Raw genomic sequence first — 27,852 nt, 5'->3', positions numbered from 1 at the left:
TGCTCCTCAAAGCTGCCACCACTGGTTTCAAAAGTTTGGTGAAACACCATGGGGCAGACGACAGGCCGAACGGAAGGCAAGTGAATTGCCACATTCTGGCCTTCCACGGAAAGCGAAGTAAATGTTGTGAGTCGGGGTGTATGGGAACCGTAAGATATGCATCTTTTAGGTCCACCTTGACCAGCCAATCGTTGGGGTGGAGAAGGTCTCGGAGGAAGTGAATTCCTTCCATCTTGAAATGTCGGTATTCGACATATTGGTTCAAGCCTTTCAGGTTTATCACCGGGCGGAAGCCTCCCCCTTTCTTGCTTACTAGAAAGAGGTTGCTTATGAAGCCTGTGGAGGAGGGATCTACTTCCATTATTGCCTGTTTTGTGACCAGATCTTGAATCTCTTTGTCTATGAGGCGTTCTTTTTGCTTTGCAAACCGAATGGGTGGGGGAATTATATTGAGAATCGGTGGGGCTTGCAGGTCTATGACAAACCCCGTGACGGTTTGTAAGATCCATGCGTCTGCCGTAATCGCAGACCAATTTTGGGAAAAATACCTCAGACGTCCCCCCACGGGGGTGTAATCGAGTGTGGTGTAAGGTATGCTCACTGGTAGGAGGTCGGGATCGTGGATATCCGCGTCCACCACGTCCGCGCCAGGGTCTGCCTCGAGGAGGAAAGAACGGTGCAGGTTGTGCCATCGGGGTGGCATAGGACGGAGCCTGGTACTGATATTGAGCAGGGGATCTGCCCTGTGGCCTGAAGAAGGTAGAGCGGCCGGCAGAACGGCCTCTATTTCTGCCGGCCCTGTTAAAAACCTTGTTGTTTCCCGTTTTTCTTAGGGAATTCTGGGCCTTATCCAGACTGGTGAACAGTCCAACAAATTTATTTATATCTTTGATGACCATGTCACCAAAGAGCATGCCTTCGGCTGCCGGGCCGGGCTCTGACTCCGCCAGGTGGGATAACTGGGGGTCTAAGCGCATAAGAATTGACCTGCGTCTCTCCACTGAGCATGCCGTGTTGGCGGTGCCAGCTAGGCACAGGGCTCTCTGTGCCCAACCTCTGAGCTGTGGTAGGTCAACTGGTTGTCCAGAAGCCGCAGCTTGCTCTGAGAGGTTGAGTATTTTGGTTAACGGACCCATCAGGTCCAGGACGCGGTCCTGTATGGATCTGAAGGACCGTTCGATGCCCTTCTTTTGAAATTTGCCTGTTTTTAACAGGTATTTTGTTAGAACCGGATCAACCTCCGGGGTGGCTACCACTTTTTTGGGAATGGAGGGTCTGGGGCATTCAGCCTTCAATTTATTGCGGCTACCCTTGTCTAATGACTTCCTCGCCCACAGTTCCACGTATTGTGAGACGTGCGGCAAAGGGGTCCACTCTCCAGAACGCGGGTGTGTTATTGCGTCTGGGTGGAAGAAGGGTTCTCCGAGTGCGTCCAGGAGGACCTCGTCCTGCGTGGAAGGAGTGGCTGTTGTATTAAGAGCCGTAGCCCCAGCATCTTCAATATCTGAATCGGAGTCAGATCCGTCCGATCCCTCTAAAGGGTCGGCAGAGTCCTCCTCAGAGGAAACCACGTATGAGTCGGGCTTTGCCCTTCTGGTGGCATTAAGTCCCTTTTTCTGGGTCTCCCTGAGGTTCAGGGGTCGAGATGTATCAGAGTGATGCTGGGGTTGGTAGACCGTGGTGGGGGGCTACCTGTAGCAGATTATTTACTTCCCCTGCCGGGGAGTCATTGACCGCAAGGGTGTGTTTCTTTTTTTGTAAGGATTTTCCCTTCTTAGTGGGCGGTTCATCGCACTGCAGCGGGATATTTGTGACATCCGTGGGTTGTAGAGCCCAGGGGGATGGGGTAGTGGAGGTTAGGGCGGCCTGAATAGACATCTGTATGATGTCCTGGAGTTGAGAGGCACTCAGGGTGTGTGAGATGCCTGTGGTTTGCAACTCCCCACTGGGGTTCAGTGGATTGGCATCAGTCATCTTGGCAAATGTCCTTAAGACAGTATCTAGAGCAATGAATTAATTAGTTGCTCAGGCTGGTAATATATATATATATATATATATATATATATATATATATATATATATATATATATATATATATATATATATATATATATATATATATATATATATAACTTTTTCCCCTGTTGATTATTGGTAATTAATATAGCAGGACTGAAGTTAGTCAGCGCTGGGAAAAGAATCTATGTTCAGGGGCAATCCACTGTACTTAGCTGTTTATGGGGGAAAAACAGAGTATGCAGGCTCCTTCCTATCCTCTCCTCCGTCGGCTCCGAGTGGCTACGGAGGAGAGGGGAGCCTCAGAACTGCAGCGGCCCGGGAACGAAATCTCGCGAGATTTCGTCCGGTGCGCGCTGATTGGTTGAGCTGCGAACGAGGGCGGAGCCGCCCCCTGAAGCGCGCGAGTGACGTGAGGGAGAAGGCAACAGTAATGGCGATTCGCCAGGCCTGTCAGCTGTGCAGCGGTGTCGGAAGGAGACGCGCTCCCGACCCCAAGCTGCTTGGATGACGCGCGGTACAATACAGTAGTTAAATCGCGATGTTCAGTAAGAAATGAATAAAGGTAAAGGTACTATAAATCCTGGAAACACAGGACAGATTGCAAAAGCTGTAAAATCATATAGTAAGGAATATCAGGAAAGAAAAAACACATATATATATGAAAAGTCAGGAATATAGGAAATACAGGAGGATATCTCTCTAGTAATCCTATAAAACAAACACACTAGTAAATGAGTACTTATCTGATCTGTGAGCAGAAAGAAAGAGGAGGATCATTCACAGACAGCCCCTTTTATGGGGTCACTATTAGGGGCGTGGTTATAGGATTATTATGGACTACGGAAGGGGTAGTCTGTTTAAAAAGTTTTTTACATTAAGTTATTAGAAATGTATTCTGCTGTGAGCATTAATAAAGGAAGATTAATGCACAAGATATGAGCCTCCTGTCTGATATATAATTTGCGGTTTCAGGCCACTATACCAGTTCTAGTTTTTGCAAATCGGCCCATTTGACAGTTTTTGTTGATAAACTTGGTACAAGTAATCTGTCTGTATAGAACTTTACAATGTTCCACTTACTTCAAGAACTGCAGTGATTTTCAGCCACCACTGTTCCTGTAGTTTGGCTCCCTCTGGTGCCCATTTCTATGTAACATTCTTGAGCAAACTGCTGGATATGTTCTAGTCTTCTTTCTAGGTGTATTTTGTGTCAGAGTCATTTGGTGGTTGATAAATGATACCACAGATACTTCTCTGCTTTCTAGAGACATATCTAATTGCCAATAATATTGGTGTAACACACATACAGAGCTAATACATAGAGATCACTCTTCATTCATTACTTTTTTTCTAATCTGTCTGTGTTCATATCTTGTCCACAATGTGTTCTGAGTTTGATTTTGATTATCAATTATTTATAGAACCATCTGCAGGGGAGAGCATTCCATCATTGAACAGCTGAAGACAGAAAGTGAGTATTTTTATTTATTTTTATTTTTTACTTTTTCACATTTCTTTTGCATATCAAAATTAATAATAACACACATTTCAATATGGTGTTCCAGTTATGTGATATTTTGCTGCCGATAGCACTGAGGCCTTTTTAAATTACCACGTACTTTCTTTTGTTTATGGTGATCTTGGTGGAAGCATAACTGTCTGTAATTTCAGTACTGCACTAATGTTTATGCTGCTGTCCAGATAATGTCTCTCTTTGGAAATGTATACATGACCACCATTGTGTTATGTCGCTTATGTGTGAGGTTTTTCTTTTTTTTGCTAAGGTTGATTTGTTCATTTTATAATGAGGTCCAACTATTTAGGCCCATATTCATATACAAAACATATAATGCTGTATTAAATAACCAAACTTCAACCAAACTTTTTATGTCATAATGAAAAGCTATCAGTTTTAACTGTGTGTCCCCAATGAAGAAATTTATCTTGATCACGTGTTGTTTTTTTTTTTTTTTCTTTGTTTTTTTTTGTGTTTTTTTTTTCGGCATCCATCCCCTGGACAGGGAGTGGGGGGAAACGCTCTCATGGGAGCACAAAAACAGCCAAATTCTAATTTAAGTAATTCTCCATTGCCAACTCTTATCTTAAATGAAAACACAACAGTTTGGCTGGATTTGGGCTTTCATAAAATGATACTTAGAATATGGCTCTTTAAGTCTAATGTGGCGTATAGGTAGTAAAGTAACTGTATGTACAAGTATACATACCTTATGCCAATAAAAATGTAAAATCCACAAGGATTTTCTGTGAGACAAATCCTCTCCTTCCTGAACCTGGGTCTGGACCAATGTTTGGCTCTTAGAATTTTAAAGGGCCAGGTTTCTGCCTATATTATCTTGTTCAAGAGACAATTGGTTCACTCTTTGATTTGGACCGTTGTACATGTCGTCTACCATGTAGCTTTCCCTCTTTGTTCCTTTGTGAATCCATGGGATCTGCATCTCTCTGACCTTTAAATATCAATGTTTGAGCCCATTAGAGACATTCTTCTCTACTCTCACCCACAAGGCGATGGTCTTGCAGCCATCACTACTGTGAGGTGAGTGTTTGAATTGACAGTCTTATCATGCCAGGAACTCTTTCTGGTTTTACATAGGGGAAAGGTGATGAGCCCAGAACTTCCTTCTTGACAGTAGTGTTCTCCCATACCTCTATCTGGCTCCAGTTCACCATAAAGAAAATTTACACTATCGCCTGGATATGTCTCGGTATGTAAGAGTCTATCTCCCAGCCACCGTTTCTTCAGGAAGACTGCCTGCTTTAGTGTTCCAGATGGACCTGTAAGCCTACACTGGCTTTTCTGCCTATCATCTCTAGCTTTCTTTGGGTAGCCGTTCATCATCCACCCCTTCCTATGAAGGTGCACCCTTCTAGATTTATGTGTGCTTCGTGCTCTTTTCTGCATCAACCAACCTTTCCCCCGTTTGCAAGGCTACCACCTGTTCTCCTGTTTTTGATTTTCTAAGTTCTACCAGGCAACATATCAGGCCTAATTTGATGCCAGCTTCAAACATTCAATACTTCAGGTGGCTTTTTGAGCTGCAGGCAGTCCCATTTCTGTGTTTTTTGTTTTTTGTTTTTTTTGCTGCTGTTGCTATGTTGCACACCCTATGGGCCAAAAAGATTGGTTTTGCAAGAACAGGCTGTCTTTCGCCCGACGTGTACAGTTCTGTGTTCCTGTCTCATGACCAGCTTCTGTCGAACGGGCATGCTGGAAAAAAGCAGTCAGAACGACATCTATTCAGTGCTGGCAGCCAACGTAGATCGGTGTGTCTTGGGGGGATAGGGCAGTCCCCCTGCCAGAACACAAAAGTACGGCAGAGGAGGTTGTTGTCACCCTGCTGGGTTGAACAAAACAAACATTTTAGTATGTACCAGTCTTGAGAATTCCATGTTCCTCAATAGACAACAGTACATAGGATTCTTTTTTCTACTCTAAATAAAAAACTTTTCTTGGAGCCCAATCAGGGACACAGGTCATTCCCATCTGTCATTATTTTCATGCTTTTAGTACTAGTTTTCTGCAATACTGAGGCTTAATAGTTGTAGGCAGAAGTACTTTTTGCCATCTCTAGCATGTTGTGTTTTGTTTTTTAATGGTATAACCTGACAGTCTTAAGAATTTTTGTCCCTCTATGGGCTCCAATAAAAGATTTTACAACAGGTACAAACATTTAGTTATACTTGGTAACTAGTTGCCTTTATCTCTGTATCTACATTTTTTTTTTTTGTGTGTGTAAAATTACTATCGTTTTTTGAGTCTCCTGCTGCCTTGTGCTTAGAGCTTGCAAGGCAGAGTGCACTGGATCCTGTCCAAGAACACAGGGACATGACCTCAAACTAGCTAGAGGAAAGTTCCGAACTAATCTTGGTATTATTTTCTGAAAGGGTAGTTGATGCTTGGAATAAACTTTCAGCAGAGGTAGTGAGACAGTCAACCATAAATGGCTTCAAACATGTTTTGGGACAAACACAGATCTATACTCTATAAAAAAAGTTCATGAAAAAAAACTGGCAGACTTGATGGACTGCTGTCCCTTTTCTCTGTTTCTATTTTGCTAAAGACCTGTAATCGCTCTCAGAAGCTCTCTATGAATTATTTTAAAGGCATAGGTTCACAGCACTGTGGTAGTTCATTTAAAACTACAAGCCGACAGCCACAAAGGCTGCCCGACCTAGTCGTTTTCTATTCACAGAGCACTGCGAATGAGTGATGCTCAGCTGTAACAGTGGGGAGGTGGGGGGGCCGGTGCATCTGTAATATGTTGCATGTTACACCCTGAACATGGGTGTAACATGTTATGAAAGGTGAACATTTCCTTTAAACCTGACTTGCTGGTATTTGCTAAAATTTTAGGTTTTTAGTTTCCCAATCTCCCAATATTTTCTATTTGAGTACTAAAAAATTATAACCCTTCTCCGTGATATCCAGAATTATAAACATATTTTGGAGTAAGTTTCACTTTAAAGCAAACATTAAAGAATTTGTAACACCCAGCATATATGTTGCTAATGTTTTTCATTAGTGCTATAGTCTCTACCTGCAGTGGGTGCATTGCTCTGTCTATATCATAGAGAGGTCACTTGATGAGGTTTTGGTGACATTGGTCTAAAGAAGATGGTTTTAATAACGGCTGATCTTCTTCTTTTTTTTTTTTTCAGTTGGGGATCAATGGCGGAACTACATATCCTTCTGTGGTCTCCGGACCCATGCTGAGCTGGAAGGAAACCTAGTCAGTGAACTGATATATGTCCACAGCAAGCTGCTCATTGCCGATGACAACACTGTCATTATTGGTACGTAAACAAACTATGTGTTCTTGGGTGCCATTTTTTTTTAAGGTTTCTCTACTGCATTCAGTTGATAAAAAAATGTGTAATTAAACTTAGGAGACCCGTTTATAAAAAGTCACAATTGATACTTTGTAGGATGTTTGTGTTATGATTCTGACATTTTAACCCTGTTTATGAAGTTCAGCCATTATTTAACAAAGATGCTCAAAGTCTAGCAGAACGGTTTGGTTGATAGATTATGGCACTTTATAAAAACTTTCTGCTAGTTGTTTTCTTAAATGTCCTTGCATTGTCTGCCCTTTTCACCAGAGAGGGGGAGGGAACTTTATTTCTGCTTTTTGTTCCACTTCTAAAAAGCCTGTAAAAATCTACTACAATTTTTTTTTTTTTTTACAATCCTTTTTATGTCAAAAAGAGAAAAAAACCTGCACAATTTAGAGGGAAATAGGGTGGTAAAATGAAATGCTGTTATTTCTCTGACCTTTTGTAAATGGGTCTCTAAGGTAATAAAAACAGGATGATGATACTAAATCTAATTCTGTGCAAAGATGCAATTTCCCTGTGTCCGTATTCTATCTTCACTTCTCTGTGTCACTACTGTATCATGTTTATACAGAATCCATACTTTAATCTGTGCCGTAAGGTGAATTTTCCCTTTTATTGCAACTTGCATGGATGGATTCAATTCAATATGCATTCCACACATACAGACGTGGACAAATTTACAGAGACCATTTAATAATGCTTAATTCCTCCAACCTGCATACATTTAGTATGCAATACTGTAAAGCAAAGAAAGTGTAAAAGAGATAAATTATTGTACAAAGATAATCTATAGCTTGCACCTGAGTAAGGAGATGGAAAGGAGTGAATTATAAAAAAAAAGGAAGCGAGTCAGAAACGAGAGCAAAGAAGCGAGACCGCACCTGTCCAGGAGCCCAACCCGGCACCGATCCAATGTGAGTCCCAAGTGTTCGGCACCTGCAGGTAAGAAAGCTAAGGGGTCCACATCTTTTCAAACAGGGATTGTTTGTCCCGTAGGATGCTGATCAGTTTTCCATGGAGCATGATCCAGGTTAGTTTTTGCTTCATTAAAGCAAAGTCGATCACTGAAATTTTCCAAGCAGTAGCGATGGGTATTTTGGCCACCAAAAACATTTAATAAATTAGAGTCTGTGTGGACCTTGGGATATTCTCCACAGGTTTGTTGAGCAAGGCTATGGGGTTTTGTTAATGTTAACCATGGTGACCGAATGAATTAAGGAATGAACCCATATCCAGAAACGATGAACCTTAGGATAAGTCCACCGTATATGAAGGGCAGAGCCAACTTGACCACAGCCCCTAAAGCAGGAGGGGGACAAATCCGAATACATTTTAGAGAGGCGTTCTGTTAACAATTTTTAATGAAACTGGAGCTTTCTGTTTCAACATAAATAGTTATTAAAAAATGTTGTTTATGGATTATCAGTTTTTATATGTCTACTGATCGTTGAATTCTGCAGAAAAAAATAGCAAGCATCAAGAGTGGGCTAACTGTCAGAATGGGGCCCATCTGTCTTGAATCAAAGTCAAGTTTAGTAATTAAACTTGACAAACCTGTTATCTGAAGAACACAGAGTGCTTTGAAATTAGAATTTTTCTGGCATTGTCTGTACTCACATTTTCTAAAAAAATAAAATTGTAATTATGTAGACAGAGCACTTTAAAACTAAACTTCACTTTTTTGATAAAAATACCTGATTATAATGTATTCTCTCAATTAGTAAGGAATTGTAACCCTTGTCAGTGTTCATTGCTTTATCCTCTTATTTGTCCTGGTGACCTTTGTCACCTGGACAGAAAGTAAAGGAAAATTTAAAATGTTGGTTTGTCACAAGAACAATAGTAGAGGAGAAATGTGGACAGTGACAACAGTTTAAGTGGGCATTTCCTTCACTCTGGAAGGATTTCTGCTCACTTCCTGTTGTGTCCATAGGGCTGGAGGTGATGGAAAATGCAGATGATTAACCCCTTATGTTCTACAGTGAGTAAAACTAGCATGCTTTACTGCATATACCGACTGATTTTAGTGTTGTGGGTTTAGTAACACTTTTAGGCGATTCCTGCATTATTCAGCATGGAGCAAAAATTTTGGATTTTGATATACTATAAAGAACAATGACTTCATATGTTATTTTATGTTCCATTTCCCTAGGGTACAATGTACATATAGCACTTTGTCCTGTTCTTTTAAAAGCTGAATCCAGCACGCTACAAGTTTTGTCCATCAATTTCTGACCTCAGCGTTTCAAGGAGACGGATGTATGATTGACAGCACATGTGTCATCCTCTGTGCGCTTTCCTGACAAAAGTGCCGTTGCTCTGAATGTGCATCACTCTAAAACTAACACGGCAGCTCACACATGTCCAGTCTGTTTACTGACTGGGAGCTGCAGTGGTGTCAGAATGAGGTCCCACTTTCAACTGTACACAGAACGCAGCACAGTGATTTCATAAGTTAAAATCATTCATGAAAGCCACATTCTGACAGACATGGCTTGTGTGAACAGCACAGGAACAAATCTGATGTGGACATGTCTGTGTTCAGTGTTAAACTGACATGCCCCCTATTTGGTAGGAAATCACGGGTGGAGCTTGGGGCATGTTGTTGCATATGGATCTCAGCTTCTACAGGTCCTTAAAAAATAGGAATAGGTGCCTTAAGTAGGTTTTACCCTGGGGGGCTGGGGCATTAAATAATATATGAAGTCATAGTTCTTTAAAAGAAAACTCATTTTGGGTTACAGGTTCTCCAAGGCACTATGGTGTGTGAGAAATAAAAATAATTGGTGAATTTCAGGACTCTATTAGCTTCAAATCCATAATACGGATATCCTATATTTTTTGCTAGGTTTCCAAAAATACAAACCTCTCTTAGGCTGGGTTTACATTAGCACAGTGTGGTAGCACATGCATTGGAGGTCATGCATAAACTTGTATTTTGAACGAGCTGCCAACACACCTAATCACAGCAAAAACCACACCTGCTCTTTCTTGGGAACGCAAGTAGCATTGCAGGTGCATCACCTGGAGTGACATTCAAATTTAATGTCATTCAGGGGCACCAACACATTAGCACTTTAGCACTTTTCCACACCACAGTAGTATGAATCGGAACTTAATTTTGCAGAAACAAATAGATTTAATCTGCGAGACAAGTTTTTTTTCAGTTAGTGGTTGTATTTCACAGTTTGTGGCATGCTTTTTCATGGGATTGCAGGCGGCACACCCCACCAGACCCCATACTATAAACAAGAACAAACAAGTATATGGCAAGCAAATTGGCAGCGGCACTTTATTGGTTTATTTAACTACTAGCCGACGTCATTCTACGGCGGCAGGTCGGTTCTCCTGGGCGAGAGCCCGTAGTATAACGTCGGCTCTTAGAGCGGCCACTAGGGGCGCGCCCCCGACTTCCGTGCGTGTGCCCGGCGGGCGCGATCGCCGCCGGGCACCCGCGATTGCTCGTTACAGAGCGGGGAACGGGAGCTGTGTGTGTAAACACACAGCTCCCGGTCCTGTCGGGGGGGAATGCTGATCTTCTGTTCATACAATGTATGAACAGAGGATCAGTGTTTCCCCTAGTGAGGCCACCCCCCCCCCCACAGTAAGAACACACCCAGGGACATACTTAACCCCTTCCCCGCCCCCTAGTGTTAACCCCTTCACTGCCAGTGGCATTTTTATAGTAATCCAATGCATTTTTATAGCACTGATCGCTATAAAAATGCCAATGGTCCCAAAAATGTGTCCGAAGTGTCCGCCATAATGTCGCAGTACCGAAAAAAAATCGCTGATCGCCGCAATTACTAGTAAAAAAAATATATTAATAAAAATGACATAAAAATACCCCCTATTTTGTAAACACTATAACTTTTGCGCAAACCAATCAATAAACGCTTATTGCGATTTTTTTTTACGAAAAATACGTAGAAGAATACGTATCGGCCTAAACTGAGGAAAAAAAATGTTTTTTTATATATTTTTGGGGAATATTTATTACAGCAAAAAGTAAAAAATATAATTTTTTTTCAAAATTGTCGCTCTATTTTTGTTTATAGCGCAAAAAATAAAAACCGCAGAGGTGATCAAATACCACCAAAAGAAAGCTCTATTTGTGGGGGAAAAAGGACGCCAATTTTGTTTGGGAGCCACATCGCACGACCACGCAATTGTCAGTTAAAGCGACGCAGTCCCGAATCGCAAAAAGTGCTCTGGTCTTTGGGCAGCAATATGGTCCGGGGGTTAAGTGGTTAAATGAATTGTTCAACAAATATTGAAATATAACATATCTCATGACTCGAGCAAAAATACAATTTAACAAGTCCCCCCTTGATTAGGGGTGACAAACCACATAAAGCGTCTAAGACAAGGAGGGTGGTAAGCTCGCTGTCCTGCGTCCCTGGCCAACTGTAGCTGATACCATTGGATGGATGCCCTTTTTATTCAGAATTCCTGAGCTGTTGAAAATTCTGGAAGACCATGTGATTATATTCCACCAATAACATTTACCTAAACAGGTAAAGTAAACTCTAAAGTATGGAAAAAGTTTGGAATTTTAATGAGGTCCACATAGATAATAGGTAAAATCTTAAAGGACCAACGACCCTAAACACTTGAGGGAATATTACCTGTAAATAACAAAAGGGGAACAGGTCAGCGGCCTTCTGTGTGCATCTGCCCTGCTAATCTTACCTGAGCTCCCTCCCGATCCAGCGATGTTGCACGAAGGGGACTCTCCCTCTTGATTGAATGAGACACAGCAGCAGGGGCCATCCGTCAGTGAGCCAATGAGATAAAGGGAGCAGGGCCGAGCCGTGGCTCTGTATCTGAATTGACACACAGAGCTCGGCTCAGGTGCCCCCATAGCAAGCTGCTTGCTGTGGGGACACTCGGCAGAAGGGAGGGGCCAGGAGCGCCGACGAGGGACCCAAGGAGAGCAGGTAAGTATAACCTGTTTATTATTGAAAAATAAGTAAGACTCACTAAATATCACTTAAGGCCATTCTATTTTGTGCATTTGCAGCACATTTGCATGTGACCGTTTTACTTGGTTGTATATAGTAATTTCAGCCCACCTTGTTTTTTAACAAGGTTCTACGTTGCCTGATGCCGCGTACACGCGGTCGTTTTTCGGCATGAAAAAAACAACGTTTTTAAAAATGTCACTTAAAATCATCCTGTGTGGGCTTCACATCGTTTTTCGGCTTTTTTAAAATGTCGTTTTTCGTGTTGTAAAAAATCATCGTGTGTGGGCTAAAACGATGTTTTAAACCCGCGCATGCACAGAAGCGAGTTATAAGACAGGAGCGCTCATTCTGGTAAAACTACCATTCATAATGGAGTAAGCACATTCATCACGCTGTAACAGACAAAAAAGCACAAATTGTCTTTTAATAACAAGGAATCAGCTAAAAGCAGCCCAAAGGCGAATAGAACTTCCCCTTCAGAGTGCCGTCGTATGTGTTATACGTCAAACGATGGTGTGTGGGCAACATCGTTTTTAATGATGAAGTTGGAAAAACTTTGTTTTTTGGACATGTTGGAAAATTGACGTTTTTTGGTCATGCTGGAAAAACTTCGTTTTTTTTCATGCCGAAAAACGACCGTGTGTACGTGGCATTAGGATTGGAGTTTTTCATTACCACGCAAACAGTATTTAATATACTTTTTAATTGTATGCATATAATTGGTAACAAATCACAAGATGCAGGAACTGATTAAGACACCTAAGGTAGCCACTGCAGTCTAAATTCCATTACCATTCTGCAGCCCACTCTGAAAGCTTGTGATAAAACTATAGCAAAATTGAGCATATGGCTGCCATTTGTTTAAGATCTGCAGTTTTATTACCTTATTTTACACGTGGGATTATACAAAACAGATGCATATTCTATCCATGAGCCTGTTTTTATTACTTAATATCACTGATGCTTCTAGAACAGCTGCATGGAATTCATTCTTTTATTAGGTTTAGGAAGATTGGACAGGGTGCAATATGGCTAATAAAGCTTGTGTGTTTACAAGTCACAAATCAAATAACCTGCATCATCCTCCTAATGAACTGCTTTCAGTGAGTCGGTGCTAGAACTGCATATTTGAACATAATGATTAGAAGAAAACTAGCCGTAAAATTAATTGTACTGCACAACAGATCATCTACTAATGCTACTCAAGGTGAATGGGTTTTAGCATTTGTCAGTTCAGTGGTAATGTGCAATTGCATCATTTGAGTGGCGTAGACATGGTACAATTTTATTTTGTTTGCGCTAATGGCACCAAAACCAACACCTTGGCCAAGTCTGTCATATGTGCTGCATGGGAAAGGTCTTTGCGCATCAATCTATTCAAATCTATTCAGAGCTTTCCTATACATATACATGGTATGATAGTGCATAACGATGAAACAAATGACATCATTCTATCCACAGCTGATATTTCAGTTTCATCACCTAAGCATTCCTTCTACAATATCTGTTAGGCTCCAATAGTGAGACTTTTGTGCTAGGTTCCTGGGGCTGCACACCTGCAGCAGCACTTACAAAGGGATCCTACATTAAACAGTAAAATGCCTTCCTCTTGATCACTGTGGGTATAGGATTTTATATATGGACATTTTGTGTGTGTGTGTGTGTGTGTGTGTGTGTTTGTTTTTTCCTATGTTGGTTGAACTGGATGGACTTGTCTTTTTTGTTTATTAACCTTATTAATTACTTGATCCCCTGCAGATTTTGTATGTTTGCCCACTTACAAAGAAATTAAGGGTCTTTAATTTTTATCATAGGTGTATTTTAAATAATAGAGACAGAATGTCAACCAAAAATCCAGAAAAAAAAGGCACATGATACAAATGTTATAAACTGAGTTGCAGTTCAGTAAGTAAAATAAGTATTTTATCCCCTACCAACCAACAATAATTCTGGCTTCCACAGACTGGCTACAGTATGTTACACAGATTAGTTGTATCAATGTAAGAAGGTGCTTCTAACGACTACTTGTGTGTGTATAAGACACCTGTCCACAGAATCTTTCTTCCATTCAAACCTCTCCATCATGGACAAGACCAAAGAGCTGTCGAACGTCAGGGGCAAGATTGTAGACCTGCACAAGGCTGGAATGGGCTCCAAGTCCATAAGCAAGAAGCTTGGTGGGAAGTAGACAACTGTTGGAGCAATTATTCGCAAATGGAAGAAATACACAGTAACCATTAATCCCCCTCGGTCTGGAGCTCCATGCAAGATTTTTCCTCATGGGGTAAGGAGGATTATGATAAAAGTGAGGTATCAGCCCAGAACTACATGGAGCTTGTGCATGATCTCAAGGCAGTTGGGACCACAGCCGCCAAACAAACCATTGGTAATACAATACAGCGCCATGGATTGAAATCCTGTAGGGCCTGCAAGGTCCCCCTCCTCAAGCAGGCACGTGTACAGGCCCTTCTGAAGTTTGCCAATCTAAATGATTCAGAGAAGGATTTTAAGGGAAAGTGCTGTGGTCAGATGAGACCAAAATTGAGCTCTTTGGCATTAACATGCCTCTCTGTGTTTGGAGGAAGAAAAAATGCGGACTAGAACCATAACACCATCTCTATGATCAAGCACGGAGGTGGAGGCATTATGCTTTGGGGCTGTTTCTCTTCTAAAGGTACAGGCCGACTGTCGCATTGAGGAGGCAATGGATGGGGCCATGTACAAAATTGTGGCTGAGAACACTGAAGATGGGTCGTGAATGAATCTTCCAATGTGACACTGACCCAAAACATACCTCCAAGGCAACAAAGGAGTGGCTTGAGAAGAAGCATATGAAGGTTATAGAGGTCTTCAGACCCTAATCCTATGGACAATTTATGGAGGGAGCTGAAACTTCAAGTTGCCAAGCGACAACCAAGAAACCTTAAGTATTTAGAGAAGATCTGTAAACAAGAGTGGATCAACATCTCTTTTGAGAAATGTCTTTCCTCTGTGCTTGCCAACAAGGTTTTCTCCGCCAAGTATGAAGTCAAAAATACTTTTTTCACTCGCTGAACTGCATCTCCATTTATAACATTTGTATTTAGTTTTTGTTTTCAGAATTTTTGGTTGATATTCTCTTTTATTTAAAATACACATATGGGCAAACTTCCTTTTCGGCCATTAGCGGCACGCTTTTAACCCTCGCTAGCGGCCGAAGAAATGTTTAAACTGCCCGTGTTGCAGCACTTCGGAAACGCTTTGGAAACGCTGCCCATTCTTTCCAAGGGGCAGGGGCGGTGTAGGAGCGATGTATACAGTGCTCCTGCACCGCGCAAAAGATGCTGCAAGCGCACCGCCCCATTGTGAAAGCACAAACCAAAGCCATGAAGTCCACAGAATTCTCTGTAGACCTCTGACAAAGGATTGTACCGAGGCACACATCTTGGGAAAGGTACAGAAAATGTTCTGCAGAAGTGAAGGTCCCAATGAGCACAGTGGCCTCTATCATCCGTAAATGGAAGAAGTTTGAAACTACCAGGACTCCTCCTAGAGCGGGCTGCCTGGCAAAACTGAGCAATCAGGAGAGAAGGGCCTTGGTCAGGGAGGTAACCAAGAAAAAGATGGTCACTGACAGAGCTCCAGTATTTCTCTGTGGATAGAGGAGAACCTTCTATAAGAACAATCATATCTGCAGCACTTTACCAATCAGGCCTGTATGGTAGAGTGGCCAGACAGAAGCCGCTCCTCAATAAAAGGCACATGACAGCTCGCCCGGAGTTTGCCAAAAGGCACCTGAAGCACTGTCAGACCATGAAAAACAAAACTTTTTGGTCTGATGAAACAAAGCTGGAACTCTTTGGCCTGAACGGCAAGCGTTATATCTGGAGGAAACTAGGCACCGCTCATCACCTGGCCATTACCATCCCTACAGTGAGGCATGGTGGTGGCAGCATCATACTGAGGGTATGTTTTTCAGCGGCAGGAACTGGGAGACGTATCAGGATCGAGGAAAAGATGAATGCAGCAATGTACAGAGACATCCTTTTTGAAAATCTGCTCCAGAGTGCTCTGGGCCTCAGACTGGGGCAAAGGTTCTTCTTCCAACAGGACAACGACCCTAAGCACACAGCCAAGATGACAAAGAAGTGACTACGGGACAGCTTTGTGAATGTCCTTGAGTGGCCCAGCTAAAGCCCAGACTTGAACCCGATTGAACATCTCTGGAAAGATCAGAAAATGGCTGTACACCGACACTCCACATCCAACCCGATGGAGCTTGAGAGGTTCTGCAAAGAAGAATGGAAAAAACTGCCCAAAAAGGTGTGCCAAGCTTGTAGCCGCATACGCAAAAACACTTGAGGCTGTATAGTGCCAAAGATGCTTCAACAAAGTATTGAGCAAAGGCTGTGTTTACTTATGTACATGTGATTTTTTTTTTTTTATAAATTTGCAAAGATATTTTAAAACATTTTCACGTTGTCATTACGGGGTATTGTACAGCCTATGGTCTGTAACAGTAGAAATACACTTAAAAGTTACTTAACACCGGTTACTCTGTTCGGTATCTCCCATGACCATGGGGACTCAGTTGGTAGTTGAAAAATCAGGCGAAATGATCTTTTTCTTTGGATGGTTACAGATAAGTAAACTTAATTCTGCATAAAACATTTAAATGTAATTTCATGAGATAATTTGAGGACGTGTTTAGGGGCGGAATTAGTGGTGCGTAACCCTTGAGGCCTTGCTAGTAGCTCAGGACTTGAAATTTTGAACCCTGGAGCACTGTATAAATATCTATCTTTCTCTCTATATAGATATACAGTATGTAAATAGCTAGAGGCATATACAGATATAGATATCTCTCCTAAAAATGATATTGATAGACAAATAAAATTTTAATTATTATTCCACAAAATTCTTTTTTTGTATTTAGTAATATATACCCCAAAATGTTTTCCTGTGTCATTACTGTTCTTCTAATAAGACCATTCATCATTTTCATACATCGTTTCAGGGTCTGCTAATATTAATGACCGCAGCATGATGGGAAAGCGTGACAGTGAGATGGCAGTGATTATACAGGACACAGAAATGGTTCCTTCAGTCATGGATGGCAAGGATTATCAAGCTGGAAAATTTGCTCTGTCACTTCGCATACATTGTTTCAGGTAGGCCAAGTCTAACTGAACTATCTATAAGTCTTCCAAGGTTATGACACTGTCACTGTGTTGGCACAACTCTTGGCGCAAGACTTTTATTGATGAACAACTGTCACTTGCAACCATACTTATTAAAATGGTCTTCCTCTAAAAACAAATGTTTATATGCTGACCCACATATTATGTATGCTGCCTACATTATACTGACATATTGAAAAATATACCGGAAGTGTGCATTTTGAATGTAAGCCATTTATAATATGGAACCTAGTGTGAGAAATTACCATAAGCCAGGCTTGTGTACTTACTACTTAAGTCATTTTCTATTCTAGGCTGCTTCTTGGTTGTCTCAATGATCCCTCTACGAACATCCAGGACCCAGTTAGTGACAGATTCTTCAAAGAGGTTTGGGTGGCCACAAGTGCACGCAACACAACCATTTTTGATAAGGTCAATATTTTTTCTGATTGTGTTATTTTTCCTAAAGTATCTCCACATGCATTATTTCTGTTTTGGATATTGTAGGAAGTGGTTAAAATTCATATCATATTTTTTTTGTCTGTATTCTATTTGATGACATTGTTCCTCTTTCTTTCTGTACCAGGCACACAATAGGAAGTGTAAGGAAATCTCTTTAAAGTTAGGGGAAATCATGTCTTCGACCATTGTTGCACGAATCCAGTGACTGATTTTTCATCACCTTCTAGTCAGGCCACATCTCAGATGAATCTCCTCCGAGGAGAAACAAATCACAATAAAAACAAAGATTTTAACCGTCTTTGTGCCAAACTAAAAAAAAAGTTTAGGTTTTGGATACACTTTGGGAAACGTGTAACTTTTAGTTTTCAAGATGGGTGTAACAGAAGAGCTTTAGGATGCACTGATTACATCCAGCCTGTCCTCTTAACAAACCCCCATGCATTTTTACAACTTCCATTGTGTCAAAACACTAAGGTCTCCTTTCCCACTGGTGCAACTTGTCGTTTGATTTGACAGTTCCAAATCACATGACAAGTCGCACTCCATTGCCAGCAATTTAACTGTTCATATGGCTGCAACTCCTGATGCAGTGATTATAGAAAATGGTTCCTGCACTATTTTTTGACGATTTCATTGCAACTTGCATAGACTACTGTTAAATGAAGTTGCAAGCCACAATGAAATCGTCAGTGCATATTGCACTGTAGTAGTGCAATTTCGAAGCCACACCGGCATGAACCAGGGCTTCGAGTATTGGTAATGCCAAAACTGTAACCATCCTTGAGATGCAGAAAACTCTAAACAGTGCATGGCTCCCTCTTCTCCTCTGCATGTCACTGTAGGCAGCTCTGGGTAACATAAACATAGGTAAAACTTTGCATCCATTTAGTTTCACAATTTTTTTTATTGGGGTTTTTTAAATGATAATGTACAGTAGCACATGAGTATAAAAGTACACCAATCGAAGGGTGGTGTAAAAGTTGCCTTACAGTACCGGAATGCAAACATGGAGGCAATTTAAAACGCGTCTCCAAAGGTTGTGCAGTCATGTGTAAAAGTGGGAAACCAGAAAGCTACAAATCCTGTGGGGATTCCTTAATGGCAAGGTCATAAACTGCCCCTATAAGGAAGGGAAGGGGTGAATGAATTCGCTCATGGTTCAGACCCTTAAAGATTCGAAAAGGGGAAGGGAAAAAGAAGGGAAGAAGAAAAAAGCGCAAAAGAAAATAATTGTGACTTGGGAAGGGAAAAGAAAAACTGGGGGATGGGGGGGACAGAGCATTCCCGTTTAGACCTGACCAAGCAGCAGCATACAGTGGATATAAAAAGTCTACACACCACTGTTAAAATGTCAGGTTTCTGTACAAAAATGGGACAAAGATAAATCGTGTCAGAATTTTTTATACCTTTTTAATGTGACCTATAAACTGTACAACTCAATTGAAAAACAAACTGAAATCTTTTAGGGGAGGGAAATGAAAATAAAATTATGATGTGGTTGCATAAATGTGCACATTATAACTTGGGATGTAGCTGTGTTCAGAATTAAGCAATCATATTCAAACTCATGTTAAATAGGAGTCAATACACACCTGCCATCATTTAACGTGCCTTTGATTAACCCCAAATAAAGTTCAGCTGTTCTAGTAGGTCTTTCCTGACATTTTCTTAGTCGAACCCTACAGCAAAAACCATGGTCTGCAGAGAGCTTCTAAAGCATCAGATGGATCTCATTGTTAAAAGGTATCAGTCAGGAGAAGGGTACAAAAGAACTTACAAGGCATTAGATATACCATGGAATAGAGAAAACACGGTCATCACCAAATGGAGAAAATATGGCACGACAGTGAGATTACCAAGAACTGGACATCCCTTCAAAATTGAAAAAAGGGCCAGAAGAAAACTGGACAGGGAGGCTGCCAAGAGGCCTACAACAACATTTAAAGGATCTGTAGGAATATCTGGCAAGTATTGGCTGTGTGGTACATGTGACAACAATCTCCCGTATTCTTCATACGTCTGGGCTATGGGGTAGAGTGGCAAGACGGAAACCTTTTCTTATAAAGAAAAACAACCAAGCCCGGCTAAACTTGTGTTATGATCTGTCTAAAGACAGGTATTTGCACCCACTTCCGGCCACACAGTCTGCGGGTAGACTGCGGGCAGGACGTCACCTCCCCCCCCCCCCCACCCGTTGTGTTCTGGTAACACTTGGCTCCCAGAACACAGTGGGAGCCAATCGGCAGGCGCAGCACGACTCGCGCTTGCGCCGTAGGGAACCAGGCAGTGAAGCCAGAGCGCTTGACTTCCTGGTTCCCTCAACGAGGATGGTGGGGGGCAGCAGAGTGACAGGGCGATCGCTCGTCCTCTGCTGCGGACGGCGCTGGAGTCCGGGACAGGTAAGTGTGCTGATATTAAAAGTCAGCAGCTGCAGTATTTGTAGCTGCTGGCTTTTAATATTTTTTTTTTTCAGCGGACATCTGCTTTAAAGTTTTGGAATGGCCCAGCCAGAGCCCAGACCTGAATCCGATTAAAAATCTGTGCAGTGATCTGAAGAGGGCTGTGCACAGGAGATGCCATTGTATCCGACAGATTTGGCATGTTTTTGCAAAGAGTGGGCAAATATTGCCAATTTAAGATGTGCCATGCTGATGGACTCATACCCAAAATAACTGGGGGCTGTAATATAATCAAAAGGTTTTGTTTAAGGGTGTGCACACTTACGCAACCATATTATTCTTTTTTTTCTTATTTTTTTTTTTACTTCCCTTCACCTAAGAGATTTCAGTTTGTTGTTCAACTGAGTTGTACAGTTTGTAGGTCACTTTAAAGTGGAAAAAGTTCTGAAATCATTTATCTTTGTCTCATTTTTTTTACATCACAGAAACCTGACATTTTAACAGGGGCGTTTATAGGATTTATATAGTGCTAACAGTGCTTTAAAAAATCTTTACCTATTTATACACATGAACTGTTGAGGGAGTTGCTGCCATAGGTACCTGTTCAATTCGTATACCTCCCGAACAACCATTCCATTTTAGCCTTGATAATGAGGGCTGAGATTTTAAACAACCATCAACTTTGCTTTAGTAACCAGCAGACCGTTTTAAACGAAAAAGTTCACCTTTCTGTAAAAAAAAAAAAAAAAATGCACAATTTTTTGCAGATAAAAAAAATGTGCATTTATTATATATTTGTTTTATAGGGTTGCACCGATACCGGTATTGGTGCCGATACTGAGCATTTTCATGCATATTGGTATTTGCATGCAAATGCTCTAATACCCAAAACATATACCTTCTGAGTCGGTTCTTTCAAATGTCGGCAAGTACCGGTTTTTAAGGAGCGGGGCTGCCTGCCACATCCTTAACCAATGACTTTTCAGCTGTCCACGATATTCTTCTCCCTGCCGCCTCCTCCCCTCCCCGCTGCCTCCACCCCTCCCGACAGTGGCTCTGCAAACTCAGTGGGGGGGGACTGGAGGTAGAGAAGGTGGGGACGCCAAGATTCTGTGTATCAACGATCTAATCCCAGCTATTAAATAAAAATCTCTGTGTCCCCTATGTTCAGTGTGCTCCAGATTAATCCACAGCAGCGTTTCACACAATTGCAGGCCGGCCTCTTCTATATCAGTACACTGGGGCTGGTCGGGAGCGCTGCTTCAGATTAATCTTCACCCAAGCCTCACCCAACTCCCCCTCTACCTACTCTTCCTAGGCAATAGGTATCAATAACGAGTATCTGCGAGTATTTAAAGTATCTGTACTCGTACTTGGTGTAAAAATATATCTATGCATCCCTATTTTTTTAAATTGCTTCCCTTTAAAGCATTGCACCCACGATCAGCAGGATCCTGCAGATACCCAGTCAGCATTCTGCCCGTACCTTCGATGCGGTCAGCCAGTTACTGAATGACGGGAAGAATTAACCACTTGAATACTGGCCACTTTCACCCCCTCTGTCGCACTTTGACAATTGTGCAGTCATACAACACTATACCCATATGACATTTTTATAATTTTTGTTGAGACAGATAGAGCTTTATTTTGGTAGCAAATGTTGCAAATAAGTCGTTTTTCTAAACTGATGGGCACTAAAAAGGCTACACTGATGGGCACTAATGAGGCTGCAGTTCTGGGAGGAGGAGTTCTGGGTGTATGTCCATGGCTGCCCTCCCAGAACTGGATAACTTTGCTGTAGCAGTCTTTCGGCAATAGCGTGGTAATGAAGTAGTTCATGGACTGCGAGGGCGCTCCCCAGCTTCCTCACAGTTCATTCAGAACAATGCAGTGACTGTCGATAATTGTAGTCTCATTTTTTTTTTGTTGAGGAAACTGTGAATGAATGATGCAGCCACATGGGTGAAGCCATGCTGTTTTTTTAAATTGTGACAGTGGGTGAGAAGATCCCCAGTCAGAGTGGGGAGCGGGAGGTGGGTAACTAGAAGCATGTTACACACTAAATATGGCAAAAAGCTGCTCCCAAAAGAGTGGCTATAGTTTCTCAATTCTCATTCAGCAATGAAAGCAACTATTGTGTGACTCATAATATTTGTGTAGAAAAAAAGCTTGCAACTACTGTAATGGGGTCATAAAATATTTATGCGAGTAAGCACATAGGGAAATCTTTCTTTATATCCTTGTATTAAAGGTAAAGCTCTTCCCCTCCATGACCAGCCTCAGTCACAGAGGGCCTTATTTTTTTGTTTCGTGTGTGCTTAATTTAGTACAATTGGAATTGCTATATAACCACTAATAATATATTTTGTATAGATATATATGTTAGAAAATTACAATTGAATGAAGTTTAATTCCTATTAGCTGCTACTAAGCAGTACACAGGATGTACTAGTTGATGGCTAAAGTGAAATATATTTATTTTTTAAATGCAAATTATAGTGTGTACGCATAAGACTTATCACTTGCATTTTACTATGCCAGGTTTTCAGATGTCTTCCCAGCGATGAAGTGCTCAACTTTTTCCATTTGCCAGAGTTTCTTTCCAAGTCAGCACTGGCCTCACAGGACCGAGCAAAAGCACAGGAGGAGGTGCAAAGGATTCGAGGGTTTGTGGTCCAGCTGCCCTTCTTGTTCTTGTCTGGAGAAAACCTCTTGCCATCCGTGGGAACTAAAGAGGCCATGGTACCCATGGAAACATGGACATGAGTCTTTAAATGAAAAACATGATGAAACTACTATGGCCACAGACTGCATCCAAGAACATGGATTATTATTACACAATGGGGCACTGAAACCTCATCTTAAATCACAAGACCACAAGCTTTACACACAATCTGAAGCATGGCTTGGCATTTATATCCAGTGTCAATTTTGAAGGACTTTAAGTGTACTTAATTTTTCACATCACTATGTGCAATATTCACCTCCCCCTTTGTTTAATAAACCCTATTTTTGATAAATAGACTGTTTCATGGTGGGGATAAACTAGCTACATCTGGTCGTCAAATTGAATTACTATACTTCCCAAATCACATTAAAGTATGATTTGGCGTAAACTTCTATTCAATGTGAGAACATATGAAATGTCACACATCACATGAGTAAATGGAAAGTATGTTTGACATAAAACAGACCATGCATGCACAGGTCCAGGTGCTAACACAAATAGATATTTAGCACCTGAGTTTAATTTTGGGCCACAGATATAGGCTTTTGGTGCCAAAAAAAATGCAAGTGAAAATGCATTTAAGCATCCCTAGCATTTAATGAGCCATTAAATCGCAACTACTTGTTGCCCATTATCTCATTAGCACACGTTTCTCATTTCAACATGCGACAAACAGTTAAATCTCATATAGCCCTAACCTTATTCATAACCCTCCCACCCATCCCCAACCATTTGATTTTTTTTAAATATGTACCCTTGCATCTAAATCAGCTGTATGAATGAAAATTCAACGCCAACATATAGATTTTAACACCTAACCTAACCTTGAAAGGACATTCCCAATACTACACCTGATTTTTACATTTACCCCATGCTTTCTCTACTCTCAACCAAACACTATCCCACTAACACACAGGCTCTTGTACTAAAACCTCTTAAACCATTAATCAATTTCACCTATTAAACCATAACCATACCATACCCTTTACCAATAAACTTACACTACCTCAACCCCTTAAACACCCTCCTAGTGGGTACTCGCCTTGTTGAAGTCAAAAGTATCACACACATCTCACAGCCCTAAGATCTTGGCACGCAAATCAAATTATTTTTGGACTTGTATACTTATATACTTACATCTTATATACTGAATAGGACAGCCACTGTAGAAGCATCGCTACCATACAGTGCATTTGTTGTCTTGTAAACTACACAAGTCTTTCACCATGTGGTGTGATTTTTGGTAGTCTAGGCCTCATCTGATTTGTAAATGGCCCATAAATATAAACTCAGGCTTGTAAAGTTATGCTGTGCAAACATGTGTGCAAAGTCCAATAATGCACAGAAACTAGTGAGATTAGTTTTAAAAGTTTATTGGTTGCTGGGCGTTGCTGCACTTTACACATCATCATTGCTTTCAGCACTGCCTTATTGATGGGTACTCTGTGAGCAAGGGCTGTAAGTAGAAGGCTGGAAAAAAAACTTTGGAGGTATAGCTGAATTGTATAACCCTGCACAGTTATAGTTCAATCAGTCAGTTATAAACACTAAGCTCCCAAGTGACAATGCTGCTAACTGCATTTGGCGCCTTGCACTTCCAAGCAAGGGAGAACTGATGAAGGATAATACGTATATATGTACCATATAATTTGTTACTAAGTTTACAGTTGGCAGATATATTTAACGTCCGCTTGCCTGTGAAAATACTGTAATTTTTTTGTTCAATGGGACCACTAGCCAAGAACCAACTTTTACCACGTAGTTTCAGATGAACTGCTGAGGGGTCTGTTAAAGAAATTTGGGTAATTTCTCTGGGTCTGCCACATTTGCTGGAAATATTCATGGGATTGATAAACTGATTTAAAGGCAGAAAATGCTGTTCTTGGAGAAAAATAGAAGCAACAGGTTTGCAACGAATATCTAGTGGGGAAAAAATGTAGCGCTGTGATACCATAGAGACAATGATTTCTCTTGGTGAATACTAAATCAATAGTCACTGTACTGAAACAGTGATAAAGTATCAAAAACAAACAAATAGTGGTGAAGTGAATAAATAAACTGGTGCTGTGAAAAAACAACCGAAAAAATATAACACTAGAAAGTCCATCCAAAACTGGTGAGATGAATAGAATGACCACGTGGATCCTCAAAGACAGAATATCACTTTCTTAAATGAAGATAGAAATGCGCTTACCAGAAAGCGTGGATCTGCCTGTCAGCGACAGAAGACCAATAAGGCATTAACACTTGGGGGGCACGATCTGCTCGGCTTCCTCAAACTGGATCGAAGATGGAATGGATCTTCAGTGGAGGGCCATGGATACACGGTGTCCCGGAATGATGTCTCGATTATCTCAAGATGTCCGCTCTCAAAATGAATGTGGAGGGATAATGATGAACCCCTTAAGGGATGGGATAAGGTGGAAATGGAAGACTCCAAACAACATGTGGGGGAGAGAAAGAAAACGTAGCCCCAATGGTGCAGGTCAAAAAACATAGGTTTTATTTGAATAAAACCAAGGTATACATTAAAAGTGATCACAAAATATATAAAAGGGGCAATATGAGAAATAGTAAAAAACAGGCCCTATGCGTTTCGTCCTAGAGGGACTTCATCTGGACATCATTCTGGGACACCGTGTATCCATGGCCCTCCACTGAAGATCCATTCCATCTTTGATCCAATTTGAGGAAGCCGAACAGATTGTGCCCCGTGAGTGTTAATTACTTATTGGTCTGCTGTCGCTGACAGGCAGATCCATGCTTTCTGGTAAGCGCATTTCTATCTTCATTTAAGAAAGTGATATTCTGTCTTTGAGGATCCACGTGGTCATTCTATTCATCTCACCAGTTTTGGATGGACTTTCTAGTGTTATATTTTTTCGGTTGTTTTTTCACAGCACCAGTTTATTTATTCACTTCACCACTATTTGTTTGTTTTTGGTACTTTATCACTGTTTCAGTACAGTGACTATTGATTTAGTATTCACCAAGAGAAATCATTGTCTCAATGGTATCACAGCACTACATTTTTTCCCCACATCACTGTTCAATATTTGTCATATTGTAGTATAGCTGCTTTAATTTAAAAAAAAATTCTGGTTAGCGCAATATTTTCCCTGTTTTTTTGCAACGAATATCTAGTAACTTCTCTGATCTAAAAGAATTCATGTTTTTACAGATTTGCACTGCAAATACTATGATTCTCTTAGATCACTAATCATATTAGCAAAATCCTGTCAAATATGTGGAATGGTAGAACATTAACAATAATATTAAACTGGGGAATAAATGAAAAGACAAGCTGCGGATGACTGACTTCCTTCACTCCTTTATGAAAGCATGCCTAAAACTCTTTTGTAAGTCAAAAACAATTGAGTACTGTCCATGATATTTTTTTTATTTTTCAGGACAAGCTTTCAGGGTGTGCCCCACTTCGTCAAGGTCTAAGCAGTACTAAGGCACAAAGTTTAGGAGAGTGTTAATAAGACAATCTCTAAGATGAGGAAAACAAAATACAAAAACGTACACGGCAAAGTTTAGGGAGCAGGCTATGGAGTTGAAGGGGAGACAAGTCACAGAGGTTAGAGTAGGAAGAATGATAATTCTGTTTGACACAAAAGATCATGGTCTAAATGTGAACCTTCATTTCCTAAATCACCATTTAACATTTTTAGGACTACTTCAAAAGTTATCCTTTCCTAAGTGGTTTTAAAGTTCCATTTAAGAACCAACACATTCAGGTCTCCCATAGTGTGGTCTGGTTGTGGGAAATGTACCACAGGTGTGAAAGTTAGAAAAGTCTGAAAGATCTGCCTGTTATCTGTTGTTAATGCTGTGCTTATGAAGGGGCCTAAGATGGCAAGAGTGCCTAAAATGTAGGATCTTTGTTCGTCTTCAGTTTGATCCTTGGCCCAGGCTGGACACAAGGCTTCAACCTCTGGTGCTTTGCGCTGTCCATTAGCATTCTATTGTCTGCAGAAGCTCAAGCGTGCGCAACTGCTTGATGGGAGGCTCAGCTTATTCACTGGAATAAATTTGAAGACTTGCTTAAAAAGTCAGTACTGTTATTTCCTTAAAGCGGATGTGCCACTAAAAAACTATATTAAAAGCAAGCAGCTACAAATACTGCAGCTGCTGACTTTTAATATAAGGACACTTACCTGTCCTGGAGTCCAGCGGTGATCGCAGCAGATGACGAGCCGATCGCTCGTCACCCTGCTGCTCCCCCCTCCATCCACGGTGAGGGAACCAGGAAGTGAAGCGCTCCGGCTTCACTGCCCGGTTCCCTACGGCGCATGCGCGAGTCGCGCTGCGCCCGCCGATTGGCTCCCGCTGTGTGCTGGGAGCCGAGTGTTCCCAGCATACAACGGGGGGGGGCGACGGGAAGCGGAGGAAAAACCCGTCCTTTGCCCGTATCGTAGGGCCGGAAGTGGGTGCAGATACCTGTCTGTAGACAGGTATCTGCACCCCCCTCCCCCCTGAAAGGTGTCAAATGTGACACCGGAGGGGGGGAGGGTTCCGATCAGCGGGACTCCACTTTAGAGTGGAGATCCGCTTTAAGCATTATTTATGACCAGGTCAGGTTCACTTTTAAACAGGTCTGTAGTAGGTATAGCTGTGCAGTGACATTAATGTGCTGTAAAAAGGGACCAAAGGGCAGTGATAAATGTTGACAAAAATATGTGCATCATTTAAACGGTGTCCCTTGTTTCAGTCTAATTCTATTTTTTTATTCTAATGGAAATGGTTCGGGCAGGTAGTAGGGGTAGGTAGGCAAAATCACAATTCATATTGCCACAGCAATATGCTGCTTCTTCATGTATAATGGATTGGAATTTATTGAATCCAACTATAGCCAAAAAGATAAAAATCATAAAGCAAAAATTAAAGTCTTATAAATAAATAAAGTCTAGTTTTTTCTTGAACGTCCTTTATGTGCAAATACGGTATATTGTATAGAATGTTCTACAATCAAGCTATCTAATATATTGCTTTCATATGCTATGCAATTCCCTATTGTATTTTGTGTGCTGTTATTTCATGTCGTACATTTCCGTCACTGCTTAAAGAAAATGGAATTTAGTCATACAACTGCTTGCTAATTTGAATGTTTTCATTATGTTCATTGATCGAAACAGCTTGCTTAAAAATATATTTTTTTGTTGTTGTTTTTTTAAGGCTGTAGTTCCAAGTCGTGATTACATTTTTTAAACTGTGAAAAAAAACACCTCCCTATTTAAGAGATTCTAAATTCTGTT

General features: G+C 41.2%; 1 protein-coding gene across 7 annotated transcripts in view; it reads left to right on the top strand.

Moving 5' to 3' along the window:
- The window catches only part of PLD1 (phospholipase D1), a 268,255-nt gene extending 245,370 nt beyond the window's left edge, over window positions 1–22,885 (top strand). For all 7 annotated transcript variants that reach the window (XM_040349370.1, XM_040349372.1, XM_040349367.1 and 4 more), the window contains 5 exons: window positions 3,441–3,490; window positions 6,700–6,834; window positions 16,840–16,993; window positions 17,317–17,434; window positions 22,405–22,885. In XM_040349370.1, the coding sequence (XP_040205304.1) occupies window positions 3,441–3,490; window positions 6,700–6,834; window positions 16,840–16,993; window positions 17,317–17,434; window positions 22,405–22,629 (682 nt within the window). In that variant the 3' untranslated portion in view covers window positions 22,630–22,885. The remainder of the gene's footprint in view (window positions 1–3,440; window positions 3,491–6,699; window positions 6,835–16,839; window positions 16,994–17,316; window positions 17,435–22,404) is intronic.
- Window positions 22,886–27,852: the final 4,967 nt, after the last annotated feature.

Source organism: Rana temporaria, chromosome 4, assembly GCF_905171775.1.
Source record: "Rana temporaria chromosome 4, aRanTem1.1, whole genome shotgun sequence".
Classification (NCBI taxonomy): domain Eukaryota; kingdom Metazoa; phylum Chordata; class Amphibia; order Anura; family Ranidae; genus Rana; species Rana temporaria.
The sequence above is the reverse complement of the archived record's forward strand: the minus strand, read 5'-3'. Positions and strand labels throughout refer to the sequence as shown.